The 19,175-nt window shown below is 45.1% G+C and overlaps 1 protein-coding gene across 11 annotated transcripts in view; it reads right to left on the reverse strand.

Moving 5' to 3' along the window:
* KDM5C (lysine demethylase 5C) overlaps positions 1 to 19,175 on the reverse strand; it is a 32,497-nt gene that overhangs the window by 3,683 nt on the left and 9,639 nt on the right. For all 11 annotated transcript variants that reach the window (XM_032619342.1, XM_032619334.1, XM_032619341.1 and 8 more), the window contains 13 exons: positions 17,995 to 18,153; positions 16,102 to 16,221; positions 15,817 to 15,975; positions 15,000 to 15,181; positions 14,740 to 14,902; positions 7,893 to 8,012; positions 7,590 to 7,784; positions 3,117 to 3,298; positions 2,903 to 3,027; positions 2,627 to 2,774; positions 1,898 to 2,003; positions 815 to 1,173; positions 58 to 196 (listed from right to left, as the gene is read on the reverse strand). In XM_032619342.1, the coding sequence (XP_032475233.1) occupies positions 58 to 196; positions 815 to 1,173; positions 1,898 to 2,003; positions 2,627 to 2,774; positions 2,903 to 3,027; positions 3,117 to 3,298; positions 7,590 to 7,784; positions 7,893 to 8,012; positions 14,740 to 14,902; positions 15,000 to 15,181; positions 15,817 to 15,975; positions 16,102 to 16,221; positions 17,995 to 18,153 (2,157 nt within the window). The remainder of the gene's footprint in view (positions 1 to 57; positions 197 to 814; positions 1,174 to 1,897; positions 2,004 to 2,626; positions 2,775 to 2,902; positions 3,028 to 3,116; positions 3,299 to 7,589; positions 7,785 to 7,892; positions 8,013 to 14,739; positions 14,903 to 14,999; positions 15,182 to 15,816; positions 15,976 to 16,101; positions 16,222 to 17,994; positions 18,154 to 19,175) is intronic.

Below are 19,175 nucleotides of genomic sequence, written 5' to 3' on the forward strand. Positions count from 1 at the left end.
GAAGGTGTCGGGTGAATGGGGCGGGGGCGGGGGGGGGGTGTGCAACAGGGTCCTCACTTGGATCTCGTCCACATCAGCAATCCAGGCCCGGGCCTTAGCAAGAGCCTCCTTGAGAGCCTGGATGTTGGGCAGGTGAACAGGGATGTTTTCTGCCTCATGAATTATGGCCTCAAGCGTGGCTGGTGGATGCTTCTGCCTAAAGGTAGGGAAAAGAGAGGCCTCAGTGTGGGGTGGTCTGCTTAACCAGAAGCCCAGCCTGACTTCCAGATACAGCGGTATGAGCCCCTGGGGCTGCTGCTTGGGCCTATTTGCTTGTATCTTGTCTACGCATGGCTGTCAGTCCCTGCTTGCTCCAGATTGCACGCACCCAACTTCTGCCATACCTCCATGCCTCTGCTTGTCCACCAGTCTGTCAGCCTGTTGGCAGTGCCTACACATACAACCTGCAGTATTAACCTGGTGCTGCACTTTGTCAGACTGTCCCATGCATGGTGTCTTTCTACTGACACCTGTCCATCTGCCTTTTGGTACTTGTGCTTGTGAGTGTGTGCACACGTCAGCCTGTGGAGCTAGTCCTCTATATAGCTCTGTATCTGTCCATCTCTGCTTCTCCGTAAGACTATCTCTGCCTCTACGTGTACTATGGAGTTTAAAAAAAAAAAAAAAAAAAAGATAGGAAACAAAAAAGGCGAGGATAGTCAATACACCAACACAGGAGTCTGGTGCCCAAGGCCACCCATGGGAATCATCTTCAGCTTCTCTGCTAAACTTTGAAGGTTGCGGTAGAGCAGGGAGGGGAAGAAGCTAGACCCACCTGGCCTCCAGGCAGAGATGGGCCTTCTCCTCCCAGCGTTCAGCAATGGTCAGTAGCTCCTGCAGTTCAGCTCGGGCCTTGTCCACAGCAGGGCTAGGGGCTACACTGGCACCCGCGACCAACAGTCCCCGCATGACAGCCAGGGTGCCCCTTCGGGCTGAGGGGGCCAGTGTGCGTTTCATCTCATCCAGCCATCGCGCCTGTTCCACCTGCCGCTGGAGCTGCTGGGCCTCAGGTACCTCCACCCCCAGCTGCCGCCCTCTCTCCAGCAGGGACTGCAGGAGCCCCGGACTGGAGGGCAATGAGGCCAGGGCCTCACGGGCTTCAACCTGGTAGGCTTCCACCTGTTCCAGAATACCCTACCAGGACACAGATAAAGAACAAAATCCTCAGCAGGGCTCACACAGAAGTCCCACCACCACGTACCCCTGCCCTACCTACCTCCTTACCCTCCAGTAATTGCGAGGAGAGCCTAGCACGGGCTGGGCTCTCTTCCTTTGCCAGGCCCTAAGCAGTGGTTCCCAACACTCACTGCCCGATAGAATACCCTGTGGCATCTGTTAAAATGCAGATCTCTGGGTCCACTCCCTGAGATTCTTAATAGGGGTTGGTCAGGAGCCTGTGCTTTATTTAAGTCCCCAGAGGATTTTGATGTATAGCATCAGGAGACCCTCTGAACTAAAAATGCTCTGCTATGCTTGGCCTTCTCACAATCTCTACACTCATACTGGTGTCCACTGCCCTCTCCATCCCACTCCTCTACCTTCCTGAACTTGACTCAGCTTTCCAGGCCCACAAACATCCTTGTTACTTCCTTTCTCCTCTTCCACCTCCACCAGGAAACCTTCCCTTGACTATATGCATCCTGTACCTGTACCCTTGTCACCTGCCCCTCAAATCCCATTTCTAAGAGGCAATTTGCTAAGAACCCGTTGCCTCTTACCTCCTGCTATTCTCACACATGCATCCTGTCTTGCCCAAATACTTGCAAGTTTTGAAAGAAGCCAAGAATGGCCTACTGCTCAGGTCCCCCAACCCGCCACCCCGATCCCTCAGCAGCACTTCAAGTCCACCCTTCCTCACCTTGACATCCCCAATCTGGTGCATGGCACAAGGCAGGTTGTTCATCTGGTCCAGAAAGGCCCGGAGCTCAGCCAGGGTCATCTGTAGACCAGCCACCCTGTAGGGGCTATGGAGTTTCACATGTAGGGTTTCAAGTCCAAACCCAGTCCCCTCCCTCCATCTCTGTGCTAAGGCCCAACACCTTTCCTCATCCCTGCCCACCTTGACCTCTCATACTTCACAGTTCCCCACAAATGCCCAGGTCAGAGGGAGGGTTTTCAGATACATGCAAGTTCATATGATGGGGGTAAAGAATTAGAAGATAGGAATATAGTATATATTTGGTGGGGGAAGCTTAGAAATTGATGGTAACAGAAGCTGGACAATTTTAATCCATCTTCTACTGTGAACTCTATGATCAGTTTATGCTTCTGTGTCCTTTTCTTGTCCCTAAACCTCCCACAACACCTCCCTGCCCACAAAATCCCTCGGCCTCTCTGAAATCAGTACCTTCAGGTACTGATAAAAAGAAACATTCCTAGCTTTCTTAGCACTGGGGTGCTCCCCTCCATTCTAGTTGCCTGGCCTCCTTGCCCTCCCCAACGCCTCCAACTGCAGTGCTTGTCAGCTTCCTGCTGATGTCATCTGCCTAATGGTACCCAGAGTCCACCCCTCCCCCCGCCATAGTCCTTCTCCTAGGTGCTGGCTCCTCAGCAGGCTACCTGTGCCCAACGCCTCATGCTTCCATACCCAGCTTCCTGGCCGCTGACCAGCCCCAGAGCCCGGGACACGCAAGCCTCTGCCTCGCTCAGGCAGTTCTTTAGTCGCTGCAGCAGCTCACTGTTAGGAAATCTCCGCTCACGGGCCTCAGACTCCAGTGCCCTCAGCTCTTCAAGGCCTGGAGAGAGAATGAGAGCAGCAAGGAGTAGGCAGTATTGAGTAAAGGCAGAGGAAGGGGGTGGGGGAGTACAGAAGAAAAGGGAATAGAACTTGCCTGTGGAGTCCCTCCGTCCCCCCATCACTCACTGCGCTTCCGCCCATCCTCCACCTCCAGGGCCACTCGCACTTTGTTGGCCCAGGTGTCAAAGGACTCAGCCCGGACCTTCAGCTTATGGAGCATGGCAGGGAGCTCATCCAAGGTGTACCGATATCTGGAGGAAGAGGGCAGGGAAGAGCACATCTGGCCCAGTTCTGCATCCCCCTCCTCAGCCCACTTCCTCCAGGTAGGCCCCCTGCTCACCGCAGATACTGCCGGCTACTGGAGCACTTGCAGAGGTCATTGATGTGGGAAAGGCAGACAAGGCCGTCTGGGCAGTCATAGCAGGCTAGGGCTGATAGAAAGCACGTGGTCTTGCACTTGATGCACTGGCGCTCATCATCCGGGAGCAGCTCAAAAGCCTCTCGCTCAGCTTCCGTGATGCCCTGGGGGTGTTCATTATATAGAACAAGAAGAGGGCTGCAGAAACCCCTAACTCAGCCACCACTGAGCCCCACAGTAGACTCACTGAGCCCCACATTAGACTCAAATCTGTGCTAAGAGCTGTGGGGGAGACAAAACTCCACAGAGCACACTGCCTTTGTGAAGTCCAAACTCTCAAAGCTGGGGGAATCACATGAAGCAGGGTAAGATCAGTGTGGGCTGAGAGGGAGAAAAATCAGGTAAGATTCAGATCAGCAGAAAGGACCTTCGGGGTGAGAGAAGGTGAGGAAAGTGGTGGACCAAGGCACCAGAGAGATGGCAATATGTGGAAGTGGCCAAGAGAAGTGCCATGTACTGGGGAATAATGCTAGCTTCCAGGCACTCAGCGCCCACTGTGTTCCAGGCACTGTGCTGGCTGCTTTATCAGCACACTGCACACACATCTGTAACTTAGAGAAATAAACTCTACGTGCTTGTGTTCAGTGTTTAAAGATACAATCCCCCCCCCCAAAAACATGGCCTCCAAACCTAAGCCAATGACTTTATCTGTTGATTAGATGAAGAAAAAGCAATCCCTTCCAAAAATGGAGGAAAAGCCAGCTATCCTTGAGTAATTGAAAGACAATATAATGCTATACATTATGGGCAATTTTAGGGATTTTAGAGGGAAATTTTGATTCTAACATTTTTGTCTTCTATACCAACCTAACTTCTGCATAAGTCCATTGTACATTACAAATCCCGCTCCGCCACAAATGCGCTCTGCACATTACAAATCCTGCTCATAAGATGAGTCCACTGAACATTACAAACCTAGCTGCGTTGATATTGAGTAAATTATTTAAACCTCTCTGGGTTTCAGTTTCCCTACTTTGTAAAATGGAGACAACAGTACTATCGTCATTGGGTTGTTATGAGGATTAACAAAGGTAAAGTGACTAAGGACCTAGAAAAGTATCTTAGCACTTAGAATAGTGGAACTACAAAAGGCCCTGAATAGCCAAAGTAATCTTGAGAAAGAAAAACAAAGCTGGGGGTATGAAGTTTCCTGATTTCAAACTATATTACAAGGCTGTAGTAATCAAAACAGTATGGTAATGGCATAAAAACAGACCAATGGAACAGAATTAAGCCCAAAAATAAACTCTCGTATATATAGTTAACTAATATTTGGCAAAGAAGCCAAGAATACTCAATGGGGAAAGGATAGTCTCTTTGATAACTGGTCCTGGGAAAACTGGATAATCATATGCTGAAGAATGAAACTGGACCTTTATCTTATATCACTCACAAAAATTAACTTGCAATGGATTAAAGACTTAAACATAAGACCTGAAACCATAAAACTCCTAGAAGAAAATATAGGGAAGATGTTCCTGGACATTGGTCTTAGCAATGATTTCTTGTACATGATACCTAAAAAGCACAAGCAACAAAAGCAAAAATAAATAAGTGGGACTACATCAAACTAAAAAGCATCTGCACAGCAAAAGAAACTATCAACAAAATCAAAAGGCAACCCATGGAACGGGAGAGAATATCCGCAAACTGTCTATCTGCTAAAGGGTTAATATCCAAAATATATAAAGGAATCATACAACTCAACAGCAAAAAACCAAACAATCCGAATAAAAATTGGGCAAAGGACCTGAATAGACGTTTTTCCAAAGAAGACATACAAATGGCCAATAGGTACATGAAAAGATGTGCAACATCACTAATCATCAGGGAATGCAAATCAAAACCATAATTATCACCTCACACCTGTCAGAATGGCTTATTATCAAAAAGACAAGAGATAACAAGTGTTGGAGAGAATGTGGAGACAAAGGAACCTTTGTGCACTGCGGTGGGAATGCGAATTGGTGCAGTCACTTTGGAAAACAGTATGAAGGTTCCTCAAAAAATTAAAAATAGAACTACCATATGATCCAGAAATCCCTCTTCTGGGTATATATCCAAAGGAAATGAAACCAGGATCTCAAGGAGATATCTGCACTCCCATGTTGACTGCAGCATTATTCACAATAGCCAAAATATGGAAATAACCTAGGAGTCCATTAGTGGATGAATGGATAAATATGTGGGATGTGTGTGTGTGTGTGTGTGTGTGTATTCATACATACACATATAAAATGGAATATTATTCAGCCATAAGACATAAATCCTGCCATTTGTAACAACATGGATGGACCTTAAGGACATTATACTAAGTCAAACAAATCAGACAAAAAAGACAAGTATTATAGGACATCACTTATATGTGGAATCTAAAAAAGCCAAACTCATAGAAACAGAGTAGTGGGAGTTCCCTGGTGGCCTAGTGGTTAGGATTCCGGGCTTTCACTGCCAAGGCCTGGGTTCAGTCCCTGGTCAGGGAACTGAGATCCTGCAAGCCGGCTTGCAATGCAGCCAGAAAGAAAAAAAAAAGAAAGAAACAGTAGCATGGTGGTGGCCAAGGGCTAGGGAGGTAGGGAAAATATGGAGACGCTGCTCAAAGGATACAAACTTCCAGTTAGAAGATAAATAAGTTTGGGGAATCCAATGTACAACATGATGACTACAGGAGGGGAAAAAAGAATAGGTGCTCAACAAATATTTACTGATATTGGCTCTAATCTTCAGATAAGGATACCTATTTCACAGGCCTGTCTCATTTTGCTAAGGAGGAAACTAAGTCTCAGAGAGAGTAACTTGCCCAAAGTGAGAATCTGTCTGCAGCCTATTTTGATTCTGAAGCCAGAGAATGCTGCTAAAAGGATGAAGCCCCTAGGTATTCTTGGATCATGGACTCCTTTGAGAACTGGATGCAAGCTATGAGCCCTCTCCCCAGAAAAGGACTCAAACACACACACACACACACACACACACACACACACACAAAATCTTTTACAGAATTTACGGGGTCCAGAACCCTTCTCCTTAGGTAAGGGCCAAGTGTAGAGAATTCTGAGTGTTAGGATGGAAACATCTTTTCCCACCTTGCTTTGACTCCTTCTGTAGTGTAGCACAGCCCCAGAGTGATCATTCAATAACAGTACTGAACAGAGAGAGCAAATGATGCCTAGAAAAGCCCAGGGGCTCACCAACTAATACCACAGACTGACAGGCCCCAGACTTCCAACACTTACCATAGCTGCAATTCTCCTACAACCCATGCTCATAGGAAAGTTATAAATGAGCTTTAAAATAAGAAAGTATTACCCTAAATTTTCTTATTTTAAGAAAAGGGATCCAGCAAGGGATTCCTCAGGACCAGCATTCCTTTGTAATCCTATGGAGGACTCTCACTAAGTCAACTCCCTAACTGGACAAGTTTGGAGCTTTAAAAAGGCAGCTGGGGCTTCCCTGGTGGCGCAGTGGTTGAGAGTCTGCCTGCCGATGCAGGGGACACAGGTTCGTGCCCCGGTCTGGGAGGCTCCCACATGCTGCGGAGCGGCTAGGCCCGTGAGCCATGGCCACTGAGCCTGCACGTCTGGAGCCTGTGCTCCGCAACGGGAGAGGCCACAACAGTGAGAGGCCCACGTACCACATTAAAAAAAAAAAAAAAAAGGCAGCTGAACTACATGAATAGCGGTCCCACTCATCTACAAATGAAACTGACATGTTATGAGAAATCTATTAAAGGAAGACCGCCTTCTACTCAGTAGTATTAACCTAGTTTGAGCTACTGAACTATATGAGTGTAATAAGATGGCATTTCTTAAGAAATGTTCCATATTTCTATCATTTTCTTCATGTACTAATATTACCAATAATAGCATCTGCTACACTGCAAGTGCAGCAATAGATGCTTTGATATAAATCACCTTACTCAAGCTTTACAACCACCCTGCAAGTGAGGTATTTATTCCCATTTTACAGTGGGAAAATGAGACTATGAGAGGTTAACTAACTTGAAAAGGTTATCCAGCTTACCAGCAAGTGGGGGTTTCATATGTCAGTTGGTCTTGGGTTATTTAAATAATGATGCAATAACATCATTAGCAATAACAGCACCTGCTATGGGTCACTTACTTAACAAACATCTTAAATCCACTCAACTATCCCCAAAAAAAGCACTATTATCATCCCCATTTTTTTTCAGATGGGGATACTGATGCTCAGTGAAGTAAATTAACTTACTAACAGTTATTAGTAAATGGTAGAGAATGGAATTGTAGTTTCCAATCCAGATGTGTCTAGTTCTTTTCACTACTCCCTAAGAGAAGTGGCTACATCTTCTACTTCTTCCTCCCCCCTACCTCTGCCAGACTAGGGTACCCAATCCAGGGCACTCTCCCCACCACCCACCTTCTCTAGCAGGGCCTTTCGTAGACGCCGCTCCTCCTGAACCATGATGAACATCTCCTTATGCACAGCTGCTGCCAGGTTCAGGTCCAGCTTCTCTGGACAGGCAGCCATCTTGCAGATGAGTTCCTCATGGGAGAAGACACAGTATCTTCGGAGCCGGCGGTAGTGCTCAATGCACTGGCGCCCAGCTGGCAGCTGTGGACAGGTTCAAGGTTGAGTATGGCAAGTCTGGAGGCGATGGTGCCTCAGCCTCCCCACAACCCTCCTGCTTCTCCCTGCCATCCCATCACACTCCAGACTCACCCAGTCAGCAGTGCAAAAGTTGACAGCCTCAGCAAAGTTGTAGCCTTGGTTAAAGCCACTGTGGTAAGCACGAGGGAAGGTAATGACAAATTCTCCTGCACACTGGTTTGTGCGGACAACCTGAGGAAGAAAAGCCAAGGTCATTGAGACAGAGATCTAAGTCCAGGGTTCTTAAGGAGAGGAAGGAAAGTCTCAGGGAACACAGTCTGACAACAGATTCCCAGACCCTCCAACTCCAAAAGAAAGGACCATTGGTCTCTGCTCTCAAGGTTTTGATTTGTGATGACAGGAAAATTTGAGTCAAAAGCAGGAAATGTACACATACCAAAATATTTCAACTTCCCTAATAATTTTTTTTTTTTTTTTGCGGTACGCAGGCCTCTCACTGCTGTGGCCTCTCCCGTTGCGGAGCACAGGCTCTGGACGCGCAGGCTCAGTGGCCATGGCTCACGGGCCTAGCCACTCCGCGGCATGTGGGATCTTCCCGGACTGGGGCACAAACCCGTGTCCCCTGCATCAGCAGGCAGACTCTCAACCACTGCGCCACCAGGGAGGCCCCCTAATAATTTTTTAAAAATTCAAAATATCACTTTTCATTAAGCTGGACGTGTTTTTTCATTAATTTTTGTTACCAGTTACGTAAGCAGTTTCAAGAACCAAGTGGTTCTATAAGATTTGTTATAAAATCAGCAGACCTGGGGCTTCCCTAAATAACATGCTTCTAGACTATATTAAAAATAGCCTCCTATGTCTCAATTTGCTTAGTTTTCTGTGTATGTATTAGTAATTTAATCCCAACCTTTTGGACAAGTGTCGAACTTTCCTCTCTCCTATCACTTTTCACCTTTCCGTAGCAGTCTCTCATGGAGCATTATGATCTGTTTCAATTGGGACCAGCTGCCCTCCCTGGATTGTCACTCTCCCACAACAGATCTCCTGTTTCCTAGACCCCACGTCTTCCTCTTTCTTGGTTTGTTCCTTTGCTGTGCTTAAGCACGTCATCCAACAGCTTCCTGAGAAACGGTGGGAAGAACTTTTAAAAAAAATGCCTCTATTCTACTCTCAACCTTGATAATCTGACTGCACATAAAATTCTAAGTTGAAAATCATTTTGAAAAAAAAAAAAAGAAAGAAAGAAAGAAAATAATTTTGAAGGCACGGCTCTAGTCTTCTAGATTCCAGTGTTGCTTTTGAAAAGTCTAAAGCTATTCTGACTCCTAATGTTTTGAATGAAACCTGTTTTCTCTCTCAGAAAGCTTGTAGGAGTCTTCTGGTCCCATTGTTTGATATGAAAATTCACCAGGTATACCTTGGTGTGGATCTATTTGCATTCATGTACTGGGTAGGCCCTCTGATTCTGGAAACTGTCATTCAGTTCAGGGAAATTTTCTTGAACAATTTCTTAACAATTTGATCCTTTCAGTTTTCATTTATTCTCTTTTCAGAGAGAATTATTTGAATATTGAACCCCCAGAACAAATTCTCTTTCTCTACCTTTTTCCATCTTTATCTTTCTATTCTATTTTCTGGGAGATTTCCTAAACTGTTTATCTTCTAAGATTTTTATTGTTTTTTTCGTCTTCCACTTTTGCTATCTTAATTTTAATTTTCGTTCTCAGCATGTTCTTTTAAAATAGCATCCTGTTCTTATTTTATGTTTGCAATATATGCTCATCTCTGAAGGTATTAATAAGGTTTCTTTTCCTTTTCTTTTTGAAGTTTACGTCTCCCTGCCTAGCCTCTGTTTGTCCAAGCTGCTTTCTTACCATTTGGTTCTACTTTGTTTATTCTAGAATTTTCTCAGTTGTCTGTTAATCTGTGGCTATCTAGTTATATTCAAGAGTAAGAAATGAAAAGGCTGAATGAAAGTTCTGAGTACAGAGGTGAAGTTTGTCAACTGTGAGCCACTGTAGAGTGAAGCCACTTAGTTTGGGAAACTCTAGGTCTTTCCTTTTGGGCCAGTCAGATTCCCCAGAGAAAACTCCTATTTTTTTGCCTGAAGGAAAAAGGTCTGGCTTGCTATTGTTCTAAGAGCCAAGTGGAGGAAGATGGCTGGGAACCTCAGCATTCAGTAGGTATACAGTGAATCCTACTAGTTTCACTATACTCCTACTCTCAACTGTACCTAGAAGACCTCAATCCAGAGATCTATTTCAACCTCTTTGAAAGTAAATCTCACAGTCTTTTGCTAGAGTGAGGGAGGGTCACGTTTCCAGCTGCCCAGTGTGGGTGGGGATCCCATAGCTGCTGCTTTTTTTAAAATGTACTTATTTATTTATTTATTTATGGCTGCTTTGGGTCTTCGTTGCTGCGCGTGGGCTACTCTTTGTTGTGGTGCTTGGGCTTCTTATTGCGGTGGCTTCTCTTGTTGCGGAGCACAGGCTCTAGGCGCATGCGCTTCAGTATTTGTGACATGCGGGCTCAGTAGTTGTGGCACACGGGCTCAGTAGTTGTGGCACACGGGCTTAGTTGCTCCGCAGCATGTGGGATCTTCCCAGACCAGGGCTTGAACCCATGTCCCCTGCACTGGCAGGTGGATTCTTAACCACTGTGCCACCAGGGAAGTCCCTCCCATAGCTTCTTATATAAATATGAACCAATCTTTATTCTTACCCCATTCGTCTTTACTCCCTGGAATGTCTGCTGCAACCAACTACTGAACCCTTGGTGGGTACTGAGGTATAAATCAGATTGGTTCTCAGATATTCCAGAACTGGCTTAAGATTCAGTTTTCTTATTTGTTTCCTAGTTTCAAGAATTTTGTTTATCATTGTCTCTTTTCTTGTTTTCCCCATCTCTGTGATTTTTTTTTTTACCTTAAAAAAAATCACTTTGTGGCATTTTGTGAAGCTTCAGTAAGGAATGGAAGTAGCCATGTGTATGGTTAATCAGCTGTCTTTACCAAGAAGTCTTGCAAAGTTTTTTAAAATGAACATTCCATGCTGATGAAGACACAGTGAAATAAGTACAGTGCTGTTATGGGGACCAATAACTTCTCTCTGGAAAGCAAAATCGCTGACACATAACCAAAAACCTAAAATGTTTATAGCCTTCAACCCAACAATTCATCTGCTAGGGTTCTAGACTAATGAGGAGAGAATCAGCATCCTAACAATACTGAATCTGCACATTTATTCAGGCCATGCATCAGTACCCACCTCCAGTACATTTTCTTCTCAAATCTTTCCCTACTTAGAGGCAACATCAGTATTTACTGCTTGTACTACTGCACTGGCCCCCATTACCAACCACTAGAATTGTCTTCCCCAACCAAAATGCAAACCTGATTATGTAATGTCCCTGTTGAGAACCCCTCACTTGAATCCCCATATCTACATGATAAAGCCACGGCCCCAACAGGCAAACTCTTACTCTTCCTTCAAGTGTCACCACTTCTACAGATGCTTTCCTGACCTCCCCCCGCCGCCCCCACTTCTTAATGACCCAGTCTGTTGTCCTTTTGTAGCACCTCTAATATTTTATTCCAGTTGTTTACTCACCTTTGTCCTCTACTCAACTGCACATGACTAAAGGCAGGGATTAGTTTATTTGCTTTCAGGGTGCTGACCAGAGGCCTTGCACACAGAGGGAGTTCTAGCAGTATTTGCTGAATGATCTAGTCCCAGCCTTAATTTTACAGATGTGAAAACTGAGTCCCACAGAAGCCTCAAGTAGCAGAGCCAGAAATAGAACCTAATGCACCCTCATTTTGGCAATGTCACTTTACTGTTTCCTATGCAGTTTTTTTTAGAAAGCTCTCCTCACATTCTGCAGCTATTAAAAAATGACCCGAAAGTCCATCAACTGGTGAATGGACAAACAAAATGTAGTATATCCATACAATATAATATTATTCCATCACAAAAGGGAATGAAGTTCTGAAGCAAGCTATAACATAGATGAACCTCAAAAATATTATGCCAAGTGAAAAGCCAGACAAAAAAGACCACATATTATTCCATTTATATGAACTGTCTAGAAAAAGAAAATTTTTAGAGTTAGCAGATCAGTGGTTGCCTGGGACTAGGGGTTGGAATGGAGAGTGACTGCAAAAGGGCACAAGGGATCCTTTTGGGGTGATGGAAATGTTCTAAAACTGGATTGTGGTGATGGTAGCACAACCCTGTAAATTCACCGAATGGTGCATTTAAAATGCATGATTTTTATGGTATGTAAATTATACTGCAATAAAGCCGTTTTCCAAAAAAGATGGTTATAAACAGTTCATGGTGAGGAAGTAAAAAATTATTCTAGACCAGCATTGTCCAATAGTAATATAATGCCAGCCACATATGTACTTTTTAAATTCTCCAGTAGCCACATTAAAAAAGTAAAAAGAAACAGGTGAAATTAACTTCAATGTATTTTATTTAATATATCCACAATATTATCATTTTAATGTGTAACTGGTATACAAAAGTACTACTGAGATATTTCACATTCTCTGTTTCATACAATGTCTTGAAATCCAACATATGTTTTATACTGTCAGTACATTTCAGTTGTGACTAGCCATGTTTCAAGTGCTCAATAGACACATGTGGCTAGTGGCTACCAAATTGGACAATGCCATTCTAGATGATCAAACGTAACAAAAGAGATTATAAAATTCATACACTGATTACTGTCATGTCAAAACTTACATAAAAAAGATGGAAATGTAACAAAATGTGGAGGATATAGAGATGACCTCTCTACTGCCATTTTTTGGAAAGGGGGGATGTTTCTTTTATAATAAAAATACTTATACTATGTATCTCTATAAAAAGAAATGGCCCTCTCTCACCAAAGGGGAAGATGGGTGAGGTGGGGGGGGGGGGGGGCGCGGCCAAAGACAGCTCTGAGGGACCTCCAGCTGGCTAAACTGCAGCCTGCCAACATATGAATATGAAAATCAGATGTCCTGGTTTGAGGGGATACTGCCAAGTCCAAAGAGCCTGGAGATGCTGGGAACTACCTATAGGAAGGGCCTGGCAGACAGAGGGTGGGGTGGTGAAACAGCAGCTGGCCAGAGAAGCTGGGGAGCTATGAGCAGGAGAAATGCTGTGAAGGTGGAAGCAAAAAAGTCTGTGATAAAAGTTTTTTTAAGAAGAGGTTAGGGCTTCCCTGGTGGTGCAGTGGTTGAGAGTCCGCCTGCCGATGCAGGGGACACAGGTTCATGCCCCGGTCCGGGAAGATCCCACATGCCGCGGAGCAGCTGGGCCCGTGAGCCATGGCCACTGAGCCTGCGCGTCCGGAGCCTGTGCTCCTCAACGGGAGAGGCCACAACAGTGAGAGGCCCGCGTACCGCAAAAATAAATAAATAAAGAGATTAGAATTGAATGAATATATATATGTGTATATATATATGTATGTATGTATGTATGAATCTTAGCTGTCTGAATCCTTAAGGAGAATCCTCTTCTACTCTTATAATTCTCCTTGACACTGTGGGAAAGAACTGATGCTGTGGGTCAGGAAGAAAGGAGTCTGAGGAAAGGTCAGACCCAATGTCTACTTGTGAAGAGCATAACTTGAAGGGCCCTTGGTCATTTCTACAACTTGAGTCCAGTAATTCTTCTTTTTTTTCCCAGTAATTCTTAAATGAGGTGATGCAGAGAGGGAAAAGGAATGCGTTTCCTCTAATTCCCTAGATATCTCAAACCTTGGTTAAGTATCACTAAAATGCGTAATAAAAAGTATTACTCATAGGTTATATAGTATAGCAAAACAAGCTGAAGGCAAGAAGAAATTCAGGCAAGAACCACTGACCCACTGTACAGATGACCAGGGATTTCAAGGAGATATTAATTCAATATGTACTGACTGCTTACTGTCCCACGCACTAGACTAAGCAGCAAGGTAGCCAAGGATGGTTTTGGGGGGACAGGGTTGAAGGGAGTGGGGAGGAGTAGCAGCACAGAATGAATAAGACTGAAAGCAGAGGTGGAAGATGTACTCATTCCTGTTTCTACAGGACTGTTGATCAGGTTATTTTAAGATCCACACCAGAAAACTGGCCGATACTATTCAACGTCAGAAATTCCCAGGAATATAAAGCCCCTTATAGGTAAGCCAGGATGTATACCCACGGTGGGAGAGAAGTCCACAGAGAAGGAGAACAGGACAAGTCAGGACTCTGGGTTCAGCTTTTTTTTTTTAAAATGATGAAAGATATTGGCACTTTTTTTTTTTAGGTTACTTCCCCCCACCCCGTCCCAGCTTTACTGAGATATAGTTGACATATAACATGTTGGTGTACAACATGTGGATTTGGTACACTTATATATTGCAAACTAATTACCACCATAGAACTCTGACCTGTTAAATAAGTAAACAGACCTACCCACTGCTCCAAGAAGGGTCACAATATGGAAAGGATAGCAGAAACTGCTAGTTGTCCCCCTATACTCATTCTCACCCTCTTTCTTAATAGCATGACCTCCAATTTGTAGCTGGTACATGACCATCCTTAATAAAAATCAGATTGTCCAGTTTTCCTCACAGCTAGATGTGGCCATGTGACTAAGCTGTGACTAACCAGAGGTGAATGGAAATGATGTGTGCCCTTAAGAGTAAGGAGACTTGTCTTGCCCAGTCCTTCCTCTATTTCCCTTTTCCACTGGTGGAAGCCATCCCTAAGGTGTTGCCCTCAAACATCAGGCCCAGAGGGCTCACCATCATATTGTATCTCTAATCACTATTATTTCTGTCAAACCTATAGCCTGATTAAGACAGAATAGGAATGAGAAAGGGGCAGGGGTAGATTCCAGACAATGACCACCACCACCACCACCACCACCACCACCACCACAAAGGACACCACTAACTCATTCCTACACCTTGCCCCTATCTCCTGGACACTCACCGGCACACCATGGGACATGAGGGTGTTGGGATTCATGAGGGTGACAAGTTGGTGCAGAAGGTCAGGCTGGCTATCAAAGAGCTCAGGCGTCAGCTTCTTCATCACCTCTTCCAAATGTTCTGCTGCAAGTGAAGGTACCCCATACCAGGTCTTCGGCTCACCCCTGGCCAAGCAGAAAGGAGACATGTAGAGTGGACACACCTATGGTACTGAAGGAGCCCACCCTGACTGCTTCCCTAGCTCTCCAGGACCCCACTCACCAGTGGAGGTAGTTAATGGAGTAACTCCAGTGATCCTCAATATGCCAGCAAAAGGCTGAGAAGACCATGCCCACGTAGAGCCAGGGCACCTTCATGCCAGAGATATCTGCATTGATGTGGCACAGTACGGACTGCTCCAGCACCGGCATCACATTCAGGTTCCAACCACTAGTAGCATACTCCTGTCAGGTCAGGTATTTGTGGAAAAGGGATGAGAGTTTTGCTAAGGAGTGGAGATCTTTAACCCAGGGAACCTTAATTTCGAGGTCATAGACCTTTCTGAAACATCTAAGAAATAATATAGGTGTTCTTCCCCCTGCCTCCGTCAAATGCATACACACAAAATTTCAATCCACTTCACTTTACTTCAATTTTAGGGAGGTTTATAGATGTGCCCACCCACCAAAATATCTGCAAGTTAAAAGCCCCTGCTCTGGACCAAAATGCACCCTTCCCTTGATACAGGCCTAGGGCCTCATTATTTCCTGAACTTACAATCCCAGTCCCTGAACACTTCTTATGAATGAGCCAGGCACCCTGCCAGGTACTTCATATACCTTCTCATTTAATTCTTATAAAATTTGTAAAATGGATACTATCCCCATTCTACAGACAAAAAAAACAGCCAATATCATGGCTGGAGATGCCATGCCAGATATTAGGCTGTGTTCTTTACACATACCATCCCATCTACATCTCACAGCAACCATATAAGGTAGGCATAATAGTCCCCATCCGATAGAGATACTGAGTCTTTCAGATACTAAACGACTTGCTTAAGTCACACAGCTGACATAACCATGAATCACCTACTCACCTCCTCCTCAGGGGTTAGGTGCCGCTTACTGTCACTGACAGGGAAACCGCTACCAAATTCTTTGGAATGGATGTCAGCCCCATACTCAACAGTCACATCTTCCTCAATGCTATTCACCAGCCGCCAGAATTCCTTCTCCACGAGTTCTGTGGGCACCATCTAAGGAACAGGGGTAGCAGATGACCATGGCCCATCATATCCTGGCCCCACTGACCCAGGAGAGCTATTGACCATCAGGCACCTATGACCCTAGCCCTGACACTACCCCAGCCCTCCATCACCTACGTGTACGGGCATGTTGAAGTAATCGGCTTTAAAGGAGTCAGCCATCTCGCCAAAGCTCTGCAGAGTGTATTCCCGGGTAGCCTGCTCAAAGCCAAAGGCTTCGGGGGGGCGCTTACACTCCTGAAACCCAAAGGAGAACACGTCACCAAGGCAGAGGCAAAGAGGTGGAGAATCCTCAAAAGCGGAGCTGGAATATGGGGTAGGAGTCAGAAGGAGAACAGCCCTAGGTCTGTACTGAAGGCCCCTGAGGCAGGTCTCACGTCATAGCTCTACCTTTTCCTCCTAGCACTTGAGCACAGTTCGTCTCTTCATTCCCCACATGCACTTCTACCATGCTCTTGCTCTTCTCTTCCTTTAGGACTTTACTATCTAAACCATGGGCTCCGACTTAAATATGCTACCCCATGCTCTTCTGCCACTATTTTTTCTCTCAAGATAAAATGTGACTTTATACAGGATGCTTAGAGAAGTTTTATGCCCAGACTGGAACTACAGACCTGGGAAAATGACACTGAATATTCTAGTAGCTTGGAGGATGGGAAACGAAGGCACCAACTCCTAGTGTCAAACCCCACACTATTCCTGTTCTTTACACTGTCTCAGAAGACAGGACGTGTGTTTAACTCACCTTGTATCTATGTTCGTGGTTTTAGATGAGAGATGTATGTACCCCACTCAGACACACCTTCTGCTCATGTCTGAAAACTAAAAGTCAATCTGGTCCACTGGCCCACAACCACTTGGAGAAGAGAGCCAAGTAGACCTGACAGTCTGTTGTCTATGATACTTTTGGTATCCAAACTCCTCCCTAAAGGAATCCCCAGCACTACCAAGGCAATTATGCACTGCCCTGGTCTCTTTCCTCATTTGTGTGTGTCTAGTGTGTGTGCACGTGCACACCTGGTCTCTATGACCACAGTTGACAGGGCAAGAAACTGTCAGCGTCTACTCTCCAGAAACCGAGGGAGAGATGTAGACAAGCACCCGGAATTTGGATCAAGGTAGGAGGCTCATGAAATGGAACTGAAAGACTTCCCAGGCCTCTTAGCCCTCACTGCTGCTACAGCTGCTCTCCTCACTGCCTCTCTTGCACTAGGTACACTATCCCCATGTATCCTTACTCCTGCACTCCTCCATCCCCCAGTCTAGAAAGCCTGCCCACCTCTTGCAGTTAAAATCTACAACACTGCAAACCAATCTAATTATCACAACAGAAGGAAAATACCTAAATAAATATTATACCCACATGATGGACCCCCTACAAGGAAAGAAAAAAATCATACCCATGAATAAATTTAATAATATAGAAAAATGATTATAAAGTAACAAATGAAAATATACAGTAAGATCCCAAACTTGTTAAAGATAGCTATATATACGCAACAACGAAAAGATGAGAAGAAAATATACCAGACTATTAACAATGGTTGTCTCTAGGTGGTGAGATGATAGGTAATTTGTCTATTTTCCAAGCTTTCTAAAAGAAACAAAGAATAAAAAACTTGGAAATCAAAAGAACATTTTTTTTATATTCCTGTCCTCCAAATCTCATTGCTGACACCTTCCCTGATTACTACCCTTAGTCACTTTCCTGTCCTCTGAACTTCTACATCTGAATTTCTAACACACAATTTAACATTTGATTATATGTCATCACATATGATCTGTCTAATCATGACTCTCACCTCCCGGGGTGGTCTGAGAGCTCCCAGAGAACACAGGCTGAGTGTCCTCCTTTTCTTTCTCCCAAAGTTCTGCCCAACCTAGCCCCACCCCAGGGACCCAAAATATAAGACTGTGGCTGAGCTAGAAGGCTGCTTTCAATAAGACCGGATGAAGGAAGGCAAGGATAGCCTATGAGGCAGACATAGACTGGGGCTGGGAAGTCCTTACCGCCATGACACACTTTGGGCACCGCCAGACACCCTTGGGAATCTCAGGCAAAGGAGGCAGCAAGCAGAAGATGTGGTAGTTGTCATCACAGCCATCACACAGCAGGAGCTTGTCATCCTCATCCCCTCGGGAACACATTCGGCATACATATGACTCAATCTGCCAGGGGAGGGAGGCAACAGTTCATCAACCTAAGCCCTGTCCAGCCTTTCAAACATCAGACTCCTCCAGACAGCACCCTAGTCCACAAAGATCTCCATTAGAAACCCACCTTGCCTGCTGGCTGGATCATTCATGGCCCTGTACAGGTTAGTCATGCTAGGCCTGAAATTTAACTGCATGCACGTACCACCTCCGCAAATAAACTAACTGTAGAGCTGTGACAGCAGTCTTTATCATTCAGTCCTGAATCCCCCATTTTTATTCATTCAATACTTACTGAACACTTATGTGTTCAACATTATGCTGGACTCTTCAGTACAGCGATAAATAAGACATGGCATCTGCCTTCTAAAGGCATACAGTACTCCAGAGGCACAAGTTCATAAAAATTAAAGGGCAGTGTGGAAACTGCCAATAGCAGCCCATAAAAGGGTACTATGGAAACCTAAAGGAGGAAGCACTCGAATCAGCTGGAGATAAGGAGGAACAGCCTTGAGAAGAACTTCACTGAAACGGTGACACTTGAAACTGAGACCTGAAGGCAAACTGGAATTTGGCAATGGGGCAGAGCACAGGGGAAAACTCTTCCAGGCAGAAGAAACAGCATGTACAAAGGATGGGGAAAGAAAGCATGGCACATCTCGGCAAAAAAACAAACATACCTACAAGTAGTTCAGTGTGGCTATAGCAGAAGGAGTAAGGTGGGCAGTGCTGGGGAATGAGGCTAGAGGTCTGCAGGGACGGGATCATGCATTGTAATGAGGAGCTTAGCCTTTATCCTGAAGCAATGGAGAGGGAGTCTCCTCCTCTGCACCCTTCCAGCACTTCATGTTGACAGCACTTGATCACCCTTTCTTGTTCTTTGTTCCATGTGAGTTGGCCTTGTTTCCCCAATTAAGTGAGCTACCTGAGGGCAGGGCCCACCAGGCCCACTTTTCTGCTTAATGCCACCTGGTCCAGTGCCATGCTGGGGAAATGCTCGTTGAAGGGATGAGAAGCAGAGCATTAGGAAGGCAGGG

This window comes from Phocoena sinus, chromosome X, assembly GCF_008692025.1.
Source record: "Phocoena sinus isolate mPhoSin1 chromosome X, mPhoSin1.pri, whole genome shotgun sequence".
NCBI lineage: Eukaryota > Metazoa > Chordata > Mammalia > Artiodactyla > Phocoenidae > Phocoena > Phocoena sinus.